The sequence below is a fragment of the Indicator indicator genome, chromosome 4, assembly GCF_027791375.1.
Source record: "Indicator indicator isolate 239-I01 chromosome 4, UM_Iind_1.1, whole genome shotgun sequence".
NCBI classification, from domain to species: Eukaryota; Metazoa; Chordata; class Aves; order Piciformes; family Indicatoridae; genus Indicator; species Indicator indicator.
Genome location: NC_072013.1, coordinates 14,454,614 through 14,468,037, shown reverse-complemented (window position 1 = coordinate 14,468,037; position 13,424 = coordinate 14,454,614). Strand labels below are relative to the sequence as shown.

Sequence of the window (13,424 nt, the reverse complement as noted above, 5' to 3'; positions counted from 1 at the left end):
TGCTCCATCACCTTAAAATTCAAGAAGTTCCTCCTCGTGTACCGAGGGAACTTCTTATCTTCAAGATTGTGCCTTGTTCCCCTTGTCCTGTCCCTGGGCACCACTGAAGAAGACTGGGCCTATGTAATTCCCTTATTAGAATCATAGAGTCATTAAGGTTGGAAAAGACATCCACAGGCTCACAGGCTCACAGGATGTTAGGGGTTGGAAGGGACCTCTGGAGATCTTCCAGTCCAACCCCCCTGCCAGAGCAGGACCAGAGAATCCAGCACAGGTCACACAAGAACACATCCAGACAGGGCTGGAAAGGCTCCACAGAAGGAGACTCCACAACCTCTCTGGGCAGCCTGCTCCAGGGCTCTGTGACCCTCACAGTGAAGAAGTTCTTCCTCATGTTGAGGTGGAACCTCCTGTGCTGCAGTTTATATCCATTGTCCCTTGTCCTGTCACAAGCACAAGTGAGCAGAGGCTGTCCCTGTCCCTTCCTTCCTGACCCCCAGCCCTCAGCTATTGGTAGACATTTATTAAATCCCCTCTCAGTCTTGCCTTCTCCAGACTGAACAGCCCCAGGGCTCTCAGCCTCTCTTCAAAGGGCACATGCTCCAGTCCTTTCATCATCCTGGTAGCTCTCCATTGGGCTCTCTCCAGTAGATCCTTGTCCCTCCAATACCATCAAGTCCAACCCTCAGCCCAGCACCACCATGACCATTAAACCATGTCCTAAAGTGCCATGTCTGTGTGGGGTTTTTTGACCCCTCTAGGGACAGTGACTCCACCACCTTCTTGGTGGAGCAGCCTGTTCTAGTTATCTGGTTATTATTTCTCCCATTACTCCATCAAGGTGCACCAGGGGAGGTTTAAGTTGGACAGAAGGAACAATTTCTTCTATAAAATGTTGTCACTCCCTGGAACAGGTTGCTCAGGTCAGTGGTGGAGTCCCCAGCCCTGGGGAGGGATTTAAAACCTGTGTAGATGTGGTGCTGCTTTGTGCTCTCATATAAAGAGGTTTGTCTTCCCCCTTTTTTTTTTTTTTCTCCATGTGTTATTTGGCACTTCTATTTATAGAATCAGAGAATGGTTTGGGTTGGAAGGGACCTCCAAAGGTTATCCACTCCAACCCCCTGCAGTCAGCAAGCACATCCTCCACAGGAGGAGGCTGCTCAGAGACTTGACCTTGAATATCTCCAGGGATGGGGCCCCAGCTACATTCTTGGACAACCTGTTGCAGTGTTCCAGCACCCTCATGGTGCAGAACTTGTTCCTAGCATCCAATCTAAATCTGCTGTGCTCTCATTTCAAACTATTGCCCCTCATGCTGTCCCTGCAGCCCTTTGCAAACAGTCTCTCTGCAACCTTCTTGTAGCCCCCTTCAGGTCCTGGCAGGCTGCTCTTAGGTCTGCCTGGAGCCTTCTCTTCTGCTTGTCAGGGACTGGTCTGTTACACAATGCTGAGGAATTTCCTTTGACATGAAGAGGAAATCTGCATAAGTATTGTTGGCATTGGTGTTTTGAAGGGTTCAAGCAGAAGAACTGCTGTGATGAGACAAAGAGATCATCTTTAGATCTGTAGCCTAAGCCAATTTGGAAGCGTCTTTTGCCTACAAATCAAATTTACAAACTTATTTCCCTGATAGTGAGGCTCTCTCCCTCTTTTTTTGTTTTTCTTTTTTTTTTTGGTTTTTAACTCTATAATCCTCTTCATTGATAAAAAACTCTTGTTGGAATAAATAAGCAAATAAAAGCTTTTTGCATGCTTCATTTTGTGTGCTCAAACCTCAATTTTGACCACACCCATCATCATCATCCTCTTCCCATTTGCTGTGCAGCAAAGCAAAGCTTGTCCTGCCAGCAGGCAGCTCCATTCTCAGCAGCTTTGAAGGGCCACTGACTACTCCTCCAAGGCAGGGATTTACAGAAGAGAGAGAGGAATTTAGGAAAAATCAACTTTCCTTCTCCTTTGTGGTGCCTTCCATTTATTTGTTCTCTTCTACTGAGCTTTTATTTCTCAGCTAAGCAGCAGCAGCATGTCTTGTCCTCTGAAAATGTTGATTTTTTTTTGTCCTTGTAGTTGGGCAAAGGGTGGGTTTATCTTAAAGGGGAAAAGCTAAAACTGGGCAGTGTGGGGAGAAAAGACACCGAATTTCAGCTACTGCAGCCCTCATTCTCTGCCAGTACCCGGAGTGAGAACTTGAAATGTCTGACCACAGGTGGAACTCAGTGCAATCCCTCCTCCTGTATTCCAAAATAGTAGCTATGAAGATACCTAGGTGGTAGATACAGATTTTTTTGTGTGTGTGTGTGATTTACCTAGTCTGTTAACAGTTGTAAAAGCTTCTGGAGGTTCACTTCTCTTACTGTTGTGGAACCTGTTTCCAAAAGCTTGTAGTGATAGGATGAGGGGCAATGGTTTCAATCTAGAGAAGAGCAGAGTTAGACTGGATGTTAGGAACTGAGCCCAGGTTCAAGGTGCAGCCTCACCAGTGCCCAGCACAGGGGCACAGTCACTTCTCTGCTCCTGCTGGCCCCACTATTGATCCAGGCCAAGATGCTGGTGGTCTTCTTGGCCACCTGAGCACACTTCTGGCTCGTGTTCATCTGGATGTCATTCAGCACCCCCAGGTCTTTCTTCCTCTACAGGGTAGTGTGGAGTGTGTCCAGCAGATCAAGGGAGGTTCTCCTCTCCCTCTACTCTGCCCTGGTGAAGCACACCTGGAATATTGCATCCAGTTCTGGGCTCCCCAGTTCAAGAGGGACAGGGATGTGCTGGAGAGAGTCCAAGGGAGGGCTCCAAGGATGCTGAAGGGACTGCAGCACTGCCTGGTGAGGAGAGGCTGAGAGCCCTGGGGCTGTTCAGTCTGCAGAGGAGAAGACTGAGAGGGGATCTGATCAATGTCTATCAATAGCTGAGGGCTGGGGGTCAGGAAGGAAGGGACAGGGACAGGCTCTGCTCACTTGTGCCCTGGGATAGGACAAGGGGCAGTGGATGAATATTGCAGCACAGGAGGTTCCACCTCAACATGAGGAGGAACTTCTTCAGTGTGAGGGTCCCAGAGCACTGGAACAGGCTGCCCAGAGAGGTTGTGGAGTCTCCTTCTCTGGAGCCTTTGCAGCTGGATGTGTTCCTGTGTGACCTGTGCTGGATTCTGTGATCCTTCTGTGGCAGGGGGTTGGACTGGAAGATCTCCAGAGGTCCCTTCCAACCCCTAACATCCTGTGAGCCTGTGGCAGCTTTCCAGGCACTTTGCCCCAAGCCTATAACATGGCATGGAGCTGTTGTGACTCAAATGCCAGACCCTGTCCTTGGCTTTGTTCAATCTCATACATTTGATGTCATTGATCCAGCCTGTCCAGGAGGAAGTTCTTGCCAATGAGAGTGGTGGAACACTGGAACAAGTTGCCCAGGGCTGTGCTTGAGGCTCTGTTCCTGAAGAGATTCAAGATCAGACTTGATGTGGCCTTGGGCAGCCTGATGTAGTTGGAGGTGTCCCAGCTGACTGCAAGGGGGTTGGACAAGATGGCCTTTGAGGGTCCCTTCCAACCCAATGCAGTCTGTGAGTCATGGAGTCTAACCATTAACCCAGCACTGCCAGGTCACCACTAAACCATTAGAGGGTAGGGATGATCTCTCAGGTCTTCTCCATGTTGAAAATGTGTGTTGTGCTAATGCTGGACAAGTGCCCTATTCACATGGGCTCCCCAAAATTACAAACTAGAAGAATCTGTGAAATTGGAGACCTTTAATGTATGATATTGTCTTCTGCTCTCTGTCTCCAAGCTCCTCATGCTCAGTTTTGAGTTAGTGTTTGCTTTCACCAATGGGTTGGGTTTATAACTTAGGTACTCTTTTCATTTCCTCTCCCAGTTTCTGGCACAGTCAGGCTGGTTTTTGATGATGGAAATAACACAAATATAAAGGCCCAGCCCCTTCTTTTGAGTCATCTCTAAAGTATCTTTGTTTCTCTGACTGGAGTGTAGCGACTCCTGGAGAAGAGGAGGCTGAGGGGAGACCTCAACCAAGTAAGCAAGCAAGCAACCAACCCAAAAGCTCAATTCAACTTGTTTTTAGTTCCAGGATTTTACTCTGGTGGGCTGCAAAGAAACTAAACTGAAGCTAGTAAGGACAACAAAGCTGGAGAACAGGGCTGGTGAGGAGCAGCTGAGGGGACTGGGGGTGTTTAGACTGAAGAAGAGGCTGAGGGGAGACCTCATTGCTCTCTACAGCTCCCTGAAAGGAGGTCAGAGTGAGGTGGGGGTTGGTTTCTTCTTCCTGGTATCAGATGATAGAATGAGAGGAAATGGCCTGAGATTGTGCTGGGGGAGGATGAGGAACAATTTCTTTGCTGCAAGAGTGGTCAGGGATTGGAACAGGCTGCCTGGAGCCTGATGGAGTCCCCATGCCTGGAGGTGTTCAACAAACCTGTGGCTATGGCACTTAGGGCCATGGTTTAATGGCCATGGTGGTGTTGGGTTGATGGTTGGACCTGATGATCTTAGAGACCTTTTCCATCCAAAACAACTCTGTGATTCTAAGCCAGCCCTCATAATCCACAAGGCAGGACATTCTCCCACCCACCTGCCTCTGAGCTTCCCAGCTTGCAGCATTTCAGTACCAGCAAGCTTCATCAGGAGACCTTCAACTCCCAGAGCTTTTTCCACCAGTATTTATTTTTTTTTCCTCCTGCAACGTCAGACATCTGAAAGCAGCAGCAGGAGAGGAAAAAAAAAAAAAGAAAAAGAGTCCACTCAGGTTTCTATATTTAGCAGCTCTCACATCCCAAGAAAGTCAGGACTCACTGAGTCTGTTTTTAGCTGCCACTGTTTGTCAATCAACATGAACAAGAGTTGATCTTAAGTAGAATTTTAAGTGCTATCATGATGGAGTTTTGTTGGGTTTTGGGAGGGGTTTTTTCCCCCCTTTATCACTATTTTTAGCATCTTTTCTTCTTTGGGGCATTTTGATTTCATTTAAATATAGTTGTCAGCTTTTCTGTCCCTTTGCTTTTGTTTTTTTTTGGTTGTATGGGTTTTTTTCCCCCTTTTTACTGTTTCCAGCATCTTTTCTTCTTTGGGGCATTTTGATTTTAATTAAATGTAGTTGTCAGCTTTTCAGTCCCTTTGCTTTTGCTTTTTTTTGTTGTAATTTCCCCCCCCCTATTCTTACTCATTTCCAGCATCTTTTCTTCTTTGGGGCATTTTGATTTTAATTAAATATAGTTGTCATCTTTTCAGTCCCTTTGCTTTTGCTTTTTTTTTGGGGGTTGTTTTTTGGTTTGGTTTTGCTGTATGGTAACAATGAGTTGACCTTCAGCAGAGGGAATTGTAGTCATCACATTACTGAGAAGAACCTGACTAGCATCAAAATCAGGCTGGTTTGGTGAAGGGCAGTGTGTGTGTGGGGGGGAGCACACACACTAGTTTCAGCTTGAGGGTTTTGTGCACACCAGTGCACAAAATTAAACATGAGGAGCATAAATTAAACATGAGGATCTCCACCTAGGCAAGTGGTTTATTATTTTTAATTTTTTTAATGAAACCAATTCTTTTTTTTTTTTTTTTCAGTTTGCAGTGTGGTAGAGGTGGGGAGGGGATTAAAGGAAGGATCAGTGACTGAGAGGAGGAAAGGCAGAGTGTAACTATGACAGATGTCATAGAATCATGGAATGGTCTGGGTTGGAAGGGACCTCCAAAGGTCATCTAGTCCAAACCCATCTGCAGACTCAAAAAGCCTAAAGTCCACCCAGCCACAGCTGGTCTTAACTCTCTCTGAACCAGGCTGATAGAATGGTCTGGGTTGGAAGGGACTCCAAAAGTCATCCAGTCCAACTCCTTTTGCAGACTCAAGAAGCCTAAAGTCCACCCAGCCACAGCTGGCCTTGACTCTCTCTGAACCAGGCTGATAGAATGGTCTGGGCTGGAAGGGACCTCCAAAGGTCATCCAGTCCAACCCCCTGTGTAGTCAGCAGGGACATCCTCCACTAGAGCAGGTTGCTCACAGCCTTCTCCAGCCTGACCTTGAACCTCTCCGTAGATGGGACCTCAGCCACCTCCCTGAGCGACCTGTTGCAGTGTTCCACCACCCTCATAGTAAACAGAGAGTTTCTGAAGTTAACTGCTTCTGGTTTACATCTTTACCCATCAGTTACCATTACCTTCTTTTGTGCAGAGCAGAAAAGGCAGGACAAGAAGTGGGATCATTGCATGGAGAAGGAATGAGGATCCGCTTGATTCCTATTCTTTGTGCTGTATGCTACTGGTTGAACAAAGCCATGCTTTCCATATGCATGGAGCAAGACAATTTGCATTCATCAGGGGGGAAAGGAGAACTAACTGGAGACTCTTACCTTTAATTCAAGCTTTCTTTAATCCACCACGTGCTGCTCCATTCATTTCTGTATGGTGCTCATCTCACTCACAAATGAGGGAAATAAAGAGCAGCAGTGTTGGACGTGGAAGGTGTTGTCCTCCCTGGGGGCAGGCTGATGGGCAGCTGCTCCTCTCAGCTCTCACTCCTAGAGCCATGCAGTGTGGGGTTCAGGATCCTAAATCTTTGTACATCCTGGAGCATGAGTGTGTCACTTGGCCACAGAATTAGAGATGGTGCAGTTTCAGCTGATTTTCAGCACAGGAAGCTACCTGTGGCTTGTGTCTCTTTATTGTGCCAGTCCTGTCTCAGAAGATCACAGGTTCACAGAATGGAAGGGGTTGGAAGGGACTTCCAGAGGTCATCTAATGCAGCTCCACCCAGCAATCAGCTAGCAGTCTGCCTTGGAATCATTGAATGCTTTGGGTTGGAAGGGACCTCCAAAGGTCATCCAGTCCAACCCCCCTGCAGTCAGCAGGGACATCTTCCACTAGAGCAGGTTGCTCACAGCCTTATCAAGCCTGACCTTGAATTTCTCCAAGGATGGGGCCTCAACCACCTCCCTGAGCAACCTCTTCCAGTGTTCCACAACCCTCATAGTAAAGAGCTTGTTCCTCACATCCAATCTCAATCTGCTCTGCTCTCATTTCAAACCATTGCCCCTTGTCCCTGCAGGCCTTTGCAAACAATCTCTCTGCAGCCTTCTTGTAGCCCCCTTCAGGTCCTGGTAGACCTGCTACTAGGTCTCCGTGGTGGAGCCTTCTCTGGGCTGAACAACCCCAGCTCCCTCAGCCTGTCCTTGTAGCACTGCTCCAGCCCTCTGGACATCTTTGTGGCCCTACTCCGGCCCCTCTCCATCAGGTCCATGTCCTTCCTGTATTGAGGGCTCCAGCCCTGCACACAGCACTGCAGGTGAGGTCTCAGCAGAGCAGAGCAAAGTGTCAGAATCAGCTCTCTGGCTCTGCTGGCAATGCTGCTTTGGATGCAGCCCAGGCTGCCATTGGCCTTCTGTGCTGCAAGTGCCCATTGCTGGCTCCTGTCCAGCTTCTCACCCACCAGCACCCCAATTCCTTCTCTGCTCTCAATTTCATCATCCCCCAGCCTGCATTGATCTCTAGGATTGCCCTGACCTAGGTGCAGGACTTTGCACTTTGCCTTGTTGAACCTCATGAGATTCTCCTCAGCCACCTCTCCCAGCCTGTCCAGGCCCTTCTTCTCTTTCACATCAGCACAGTGAGCATTCTGATGTCTTAAGTGAAGTTCATGTGGCAGACAACTCCCATGTATGGTGCAAGCATCACTAAAAACATGCCTTGGGGATGCTCCTTGGAGTGGCTTCCAGCACACAGCAATTTCCTCCCTCCTCCCAGGGAGGTGGTTGAGGCATCATCCCTGGAGATATTCAAAGTGAGGCTTGACAGGGTTCAGGGCAACCTGACCTGGTGGAGGATGTCCCTGTTTACTGCAGAGGGGTTGGAGTGGATGACCTTTGGAGGTCCCTTCCAACCCAGAGCATTCTATGATTCTATGATGTGTAGGAAACCAGAAGATTAAAGCCTCAGCAGTGCAGCTTCTGCATTTGTATGCAGGAGGTGCAGTCTTACATGGTGTGTCAGGAAACTTCTCTCTTTTCAGGCCACTGCCATGAGAAAAACCCAGGTGGCAATCATGACAAAGAGAAATACTTTGATGAGCACCAGGAGTCAGATCCAGCAGTGGCAGAAGGACACTCAGAGGGAGGTACAGAAGATCCTGAAGTCCTCACTCAGAGTTCACCAAGGGATCCTTCCTTCCTGAGACTGCAAAGTAAGTCAGCCTGAGAAAATCAGTGCTTGCAAATGAGTCAGGTTCTGTCTTCCTTCCTCCAAGGAGCTACATTTTGGCACCCTCAGTAAAGCAACAAGTCACCCTTCAAACTGCTTCGGTTCTGTTCATTCTTCTTCTCCAAGTCTGAACGTCAAAATGTGCTGAATCAAAAAATCAGATCAAGGTTTGATACTTCCCAAGCTAAAGGATGTAGTTTCTTCAAGACTCTTGAAACACACATTGGTTGTACCTCAGTGAATTCTGTATCAGCTGTGACAGACAGAAGGGCCAGAACAATCCTCACTGTCAATACAGACTGAGAGAGGACGTGATAGAAAGCAGCCCTGAGGAAAAGCACTTGGGGGTGCTGGGGATGAGAAGCTGGCCAGGAGCAGGCAGTGTGAGCTTGCAGCACAGAAGGCCAAGGGCAGCCTGGGCTGCATCCAAAGCAGCATTGCCAGCAGAGCCAGAGAGCTGATTCTGACACTTTGCTCTGCTCTGGGGAGACCTCACCTGCAGTGCTGTGTGCAGGGCTGGAGCCCTCAGCACAGGAAGGACATGGACCTGATGGAGAGGGTCCAGAGGAGGACCATGAAAATGATCAAGGGGTTGGAGCAGCTCTGCTGTGAGGCCAGGCTGAGGGAGCTGGGGGTGTTCAGCCTGGAGAAGAGAAGGCTCCAGGGAGACCTAAGAGCAGCCTGCCAGGACCTGAAGGGGGCTACAGGAAGGCTGCAGAGAGACTGTTTGCAAAGGCCTGCAGGGACAGGACAAGGGACAATGGCTTCAAACTAGAGCAGAGCAGATTGAGATTGGATGTGAGGAACAAGTTCTTTACTGTGAGGGTGGTGGAACACTGGAGAAGGTTGCCCAGGGAGGTGGTTGAGGCTCCTTCCCTGGAGATACTCAGTGAGACTCAACAGGGCTCTGGGCAACCTGATGTAGTTGGGGATGTCCCTGCTGACTGCAGAGGGGGTGACCTTTGGAGGTCCCTTCCAACTCAGCCCATTCTATGGTTTTATAATTCTAACAAGAGTGTCTGTGGAGAGGAGACAGCTCCTGTTTGATGCCCCCAGCAGGCAGACTTCTGGTTTGGAAAGGAAACTTAGGTTAAGGGCTCTAGAGCTGCTGAAAGTTTTTATGGTGTTCCCTCTTAGAGGCAGTGGCTGCAGAGAGCAATGGTTCAGAAGGAGTGGAGGACCTAGAAGATGATCAGATGTCTGAAGAGATGCTGGCTTTGGTGGATGAGTTTGAAAACTCTTGGCCTCAGGAAGCTTTTGAAGGGGCGTTGGAGGTAAAAGGCCGCCGGATGGACCTGCAGGGAATCCGTGTCCTGAAGAAGGGATCTCAGGATGGACTGGCTAGCTCCTGTTTTGGGGACTGTGGTGATGATGATGATGAGGCTGAATGGGTAAGTTTGGAGGAGCTTGCTTAAGTCTTGTACTAACTTACTGCTGTGGAGGAAGGAAAGAGCAGGACAGTTCAGAAGGGTTAACGCTGGAATACATCTAGGGACTGCCCAAGAGCTGCTTCATGGCTTGTGTGAAATGAAGAAGTAGTTTCAATTCATCTACTAAGGGAAAGGCCTCTACACACAGTCTGGAGAAAAAAGGCTGAGGGAAGACCTTCTTGACAGCTCCCTGAAAGGAGATTGGAGTCAGGTGGGGGTTGGTCTCTTCTCCCAAGGAACAAATGATAGGACAAGAGGAAATGGCCTCAAGTGGTGCCAGGGGAGCTTTAGGTTGGACATGAGGAATGATTTTTAACCCAAAAGGGTTGCCAAGCCCTGGACCAGGCTGCCCAGGGCAGGGGTGGAGTCTCCATCCTGGGAGAGCCATATAGATGTGGTGCTGAGGGCCATGGTTTAGTGGTGACCTGGCAGTGCTGGGTTAAGGATTGGACTCAATGATCTTAAAGGTCTCTTCAAGCCTAAGCACTTCTGAAAGTCTTGGTTATGAGCAGCAGGAGCTCAGGTTTTGAATGATGCTGAGTGCCCTCAACCTTCCTGCTCACAGTTACAACAGAGAAAAGTTTCTAACAGGTTGTGCCCCATGACAGGACAAGGGGCAGTGGATGTAAATTGCAGCACAGTTCTTCAACATGAGGAAGAACTTATTTACTGTGAGCACTGGAACAGACTGCCCAGAGAGGTTGTGGAGTCTCCTTCTCTGGAGCCTTTCCAGCCCTGTCTGGATGCGTTCCTGTGTGACCTGTGCTGCATTCTGTGGTCCTGCTCTGGCAGGAGGTGTTGGACTGGAAGATCTCCAGAGGTCCCTTCCAACCCCTAACATCCTGTGAGCCTGTGATAAATTCTGGTTAGCATGAAACAATGAAAGATTTGTTGTCATCATGGTCATCAAAGTGCCTTTCAGTGCTCTAGCAGCTAGATTGGTTTTCTCTTCTGTTGGAGACTGAAGCTGTGTCCCCTGTTTGCATGGTGTGGTGGAGTGAAAGTGAGCAAGGCTTCAAGGGTGGGTTGAGATGGGGAGAGAGGGAGAGAAAGATCATATCTATGACATCTTTGGAATGGAATCTTTGGGCTAGAAAACGTACCATAGTCAAGCTGATGATGGACTGTGTGCAGGTCTGGGGCCCTCAATATAGGAAAGATATGAACCAGATGGAGAGGGTCCAGAGGAGGACCATGAAAATGCTCAGGGGGTTGGAGCAGCTCTGCTGTGAGGACAGGCTGAGGGAGCTGGGGGTGTTCAGCCTGGAGAAAAGAAGGTTCCAAGGAGACCTAAGAGCAGCCTGCCAGGACCTGAAGGGGGCTACAGGAAGGCTGGAGAGAGACTGTTTGCAAAGGCCTACAGGGACAGGACAAGGGACAATGGTTTGACATGAGAGCAGAGCAGATTTAGGTTGGTTGTTAGGAAGAAGTTCTTCACTATGAGGGTGCTGGAACACTGGAAGAGGTTGCCCAGGGAGGTGGTTGAGGCTCCTTCCCTGGAGATCTTCAAGGTGAGGCTGGACAGGGCTCTGGGCAGCCTGATCTAGTTGGGGATGCAGGGGGGTTGGACTGGATGACCTTAGGAGGTCCCTTCCAGCCCAGACTATTCAGTGATTCTATGTTCATGGTGTTACTTGATGTTGACCTTGCCAATCCTGTTCTTTTGGTAGATCACTTTTCAGGTCAAGCGTTTAAAGAAACCAAAAGCTGAAAGCTTGGATCTCCAGGAGCCAGTTGGGAGAAATGGTGAAGCAGGGACTAATGGAGAAAGTGAAAACTTCTACCACACTGCCCTGGAGATCAGTGGACCAAAGATACCTTCTCCTGGACCAATAGGTAACCTACTGCTTCTAGAGAAACCAAGTTGGTTGTAGCTTTTGAACTACTCTGGGTTTATTTTGCACTGCTTGATCACCATAAATTCCTATCCCAAACCTCTGCTGTCTGCACCTTCCTCACATAGTGCAGCAGGGTTTCATCTGCTGCATGAAAACTCAGTGACTTCCCAGAACTTCCGGGGATGAGGTGGTAAGAGTGGAGTACAAAAGAGGTAGATATTGAGAGGAGGAGGAGGAGTACAAAAGAGAAGATGTGGGTTTAAACATCCTCACGGAGAACCTGGGAGTCCTGGTGGGCAAGTTCCCTATGAGCCAGCAATGTGTTCTCATGGCCAAGGAGGCCAACGGTCTCCTGGGGTGCATTAAGAAGAGTGTGGCCAGGGAGGTTCTCCTGCCTCTCTACTCTGCTCTGGTGAGGCCTCAGCTGAAGTATTGGGTCCAGTTCTGGGCTCTCCAGTGAAGGGGAGACAGGGCACTACTGGAGAGAGTCCAGCAGAGGCTACAAAGCTGCTGAGGGGCCTGGAGCATCTCTGTGAGGAGGAAAGGCTGAGAGCCCTGGGGCTGGTGAGCCTGGAGAAGAGCAGCCCCAGAGGGGATCTGAGCAATGCTCAGCAAGAGATAAAGGACCTGTGGGGGGCAAGAGGATGAGGCTAGACTCTTGTCAGTGGTGCCCAGCAACAGGACAAGGGGCAATGGGCACAAACTGGAACCCAGGAGGTTCCACCTGAACAGGAGGAGAAACTTCTTTGTTGTGAGGGTGCTGGAGGCCTGGAGCAGGCTGCCCAGAGAGGTAGTGGAGACTTCTTGTCTGGAGAGATTCCAACCCCCCTTGGCCATTGTGATCCTGGGCAAGCTGCTGTGGGTGCCCTGCTTTAGCAGGGGGTTTGGACTGGGTGATCTCCAGAGGTCCCTTCCAACCCCTCACCATGCTGGGATTGGTGGATTGCTTGGACTTGCTGCAGTATCCACCAAACCTAAGGACCAGGTTTCAGTAGGCTTTGCTTCAAGTATGAAGATCAGGTTCTCATTTCTCCCAGTGATTTGTTTGTTACCATGAAGCAAGTTATTTAACCTTGTCCTGCCCCTGCTAACTCCTCTGCGAAACAGGAGGGCTAAAGTGTGCTTCATGGTTTCAGAAATGCTGCTCTCTAGAGGGTAGGACTGCAGTGGAAGCCACTCTCTGCCTTGACCAATATTCACTGACAAGAACCAGCAGTGTTTTTCACCTAGGATTGTCAGAAAATGGAGCAACCAACTTCTAGTAGTTTTTACTGTAGCTGTGGAACAGAAATGGTGACTCATTTATGAACTGTCTTTAAGGACATGCAAGCAGAGTGGGTAACTCCTGAACAATAGTGGTGATTGTTCTTCATGTGTAGCACTTGGAATAGTGCAGTGAAGTAGGTTTGAAACCTCCACTTCCTAACCTCTGTTTACCTAAGATCTGGTTCAGTCTTTGGGTCCCTCCAGTTCCATTCAGGTTCAGGAATGGCAGGGCAGTCCCAAGCACTGACACAGGCTGGGCAGGGACTGGCTGGAGAGCAGTCCTGAAGAAAAGGCCTTGGGGGTGCTGGTGGAGGAGAAGCTCACCAGGAGCCAGCAGTGAGCACTTGCAGCCCAGAGAGCCAAGCAGAGCCTGGGCTGCAGCAAGAGAAGTGTGGCCAGCAGGGCCAGGGAGGGGATTCTCCCCCTCTGCTCCACTCTGCTGAGACCACACCTGGAGCTCTGGGTCCAGTTCTGGAGCCTCTGTTCCAGGAAGGATCTGGAGGTGCTGGAATACTGTGTCCAGAGAATCAGAATCACAGAGTGTTAGGGATTGGAAGGGACCTCCAAAGCTCATTCAGTCCAACCCCCCTGCCAGAGCAGGGTCACCTGGAGCAGGTCACACAGGAACACATCCAGGTGGGTTTTGAATATCTCCAGAGAAGGAGACTCCACCACCCCCCTGGGCAGCCTGTTGCTTGCAAATCTTG

General features: G+C 49.4%; 1 protein-coding gene across 1 annotated transcript in view; it reads left to right on the top strand.

The window, feature by feature from the left end:
• Positions 1-13,424, top strand: part of TTC17 (tetratricopeptide repeat domain 17) — an 80,768-nt gene that overhangs the window by 51,052 nt on the left and 16,292 nt on the right. The window contains exons 17-19 of the mRNA XM_054380703.1: positions 7,996-8,166; positions 9,321-9,574; positions 11,284-11,449. Of these exons, the coding sequence (XP_054236678.1) occupies positions 7,996-8,166; positions 9,321-9,574; positions 11,284-11,449 (591 nt within the window). The remainder of the gene's footprint in view (positions 1-7,995; positions 8,167-9,320; positions 9,575-11,283; positions 11,450-13,424) is intronic.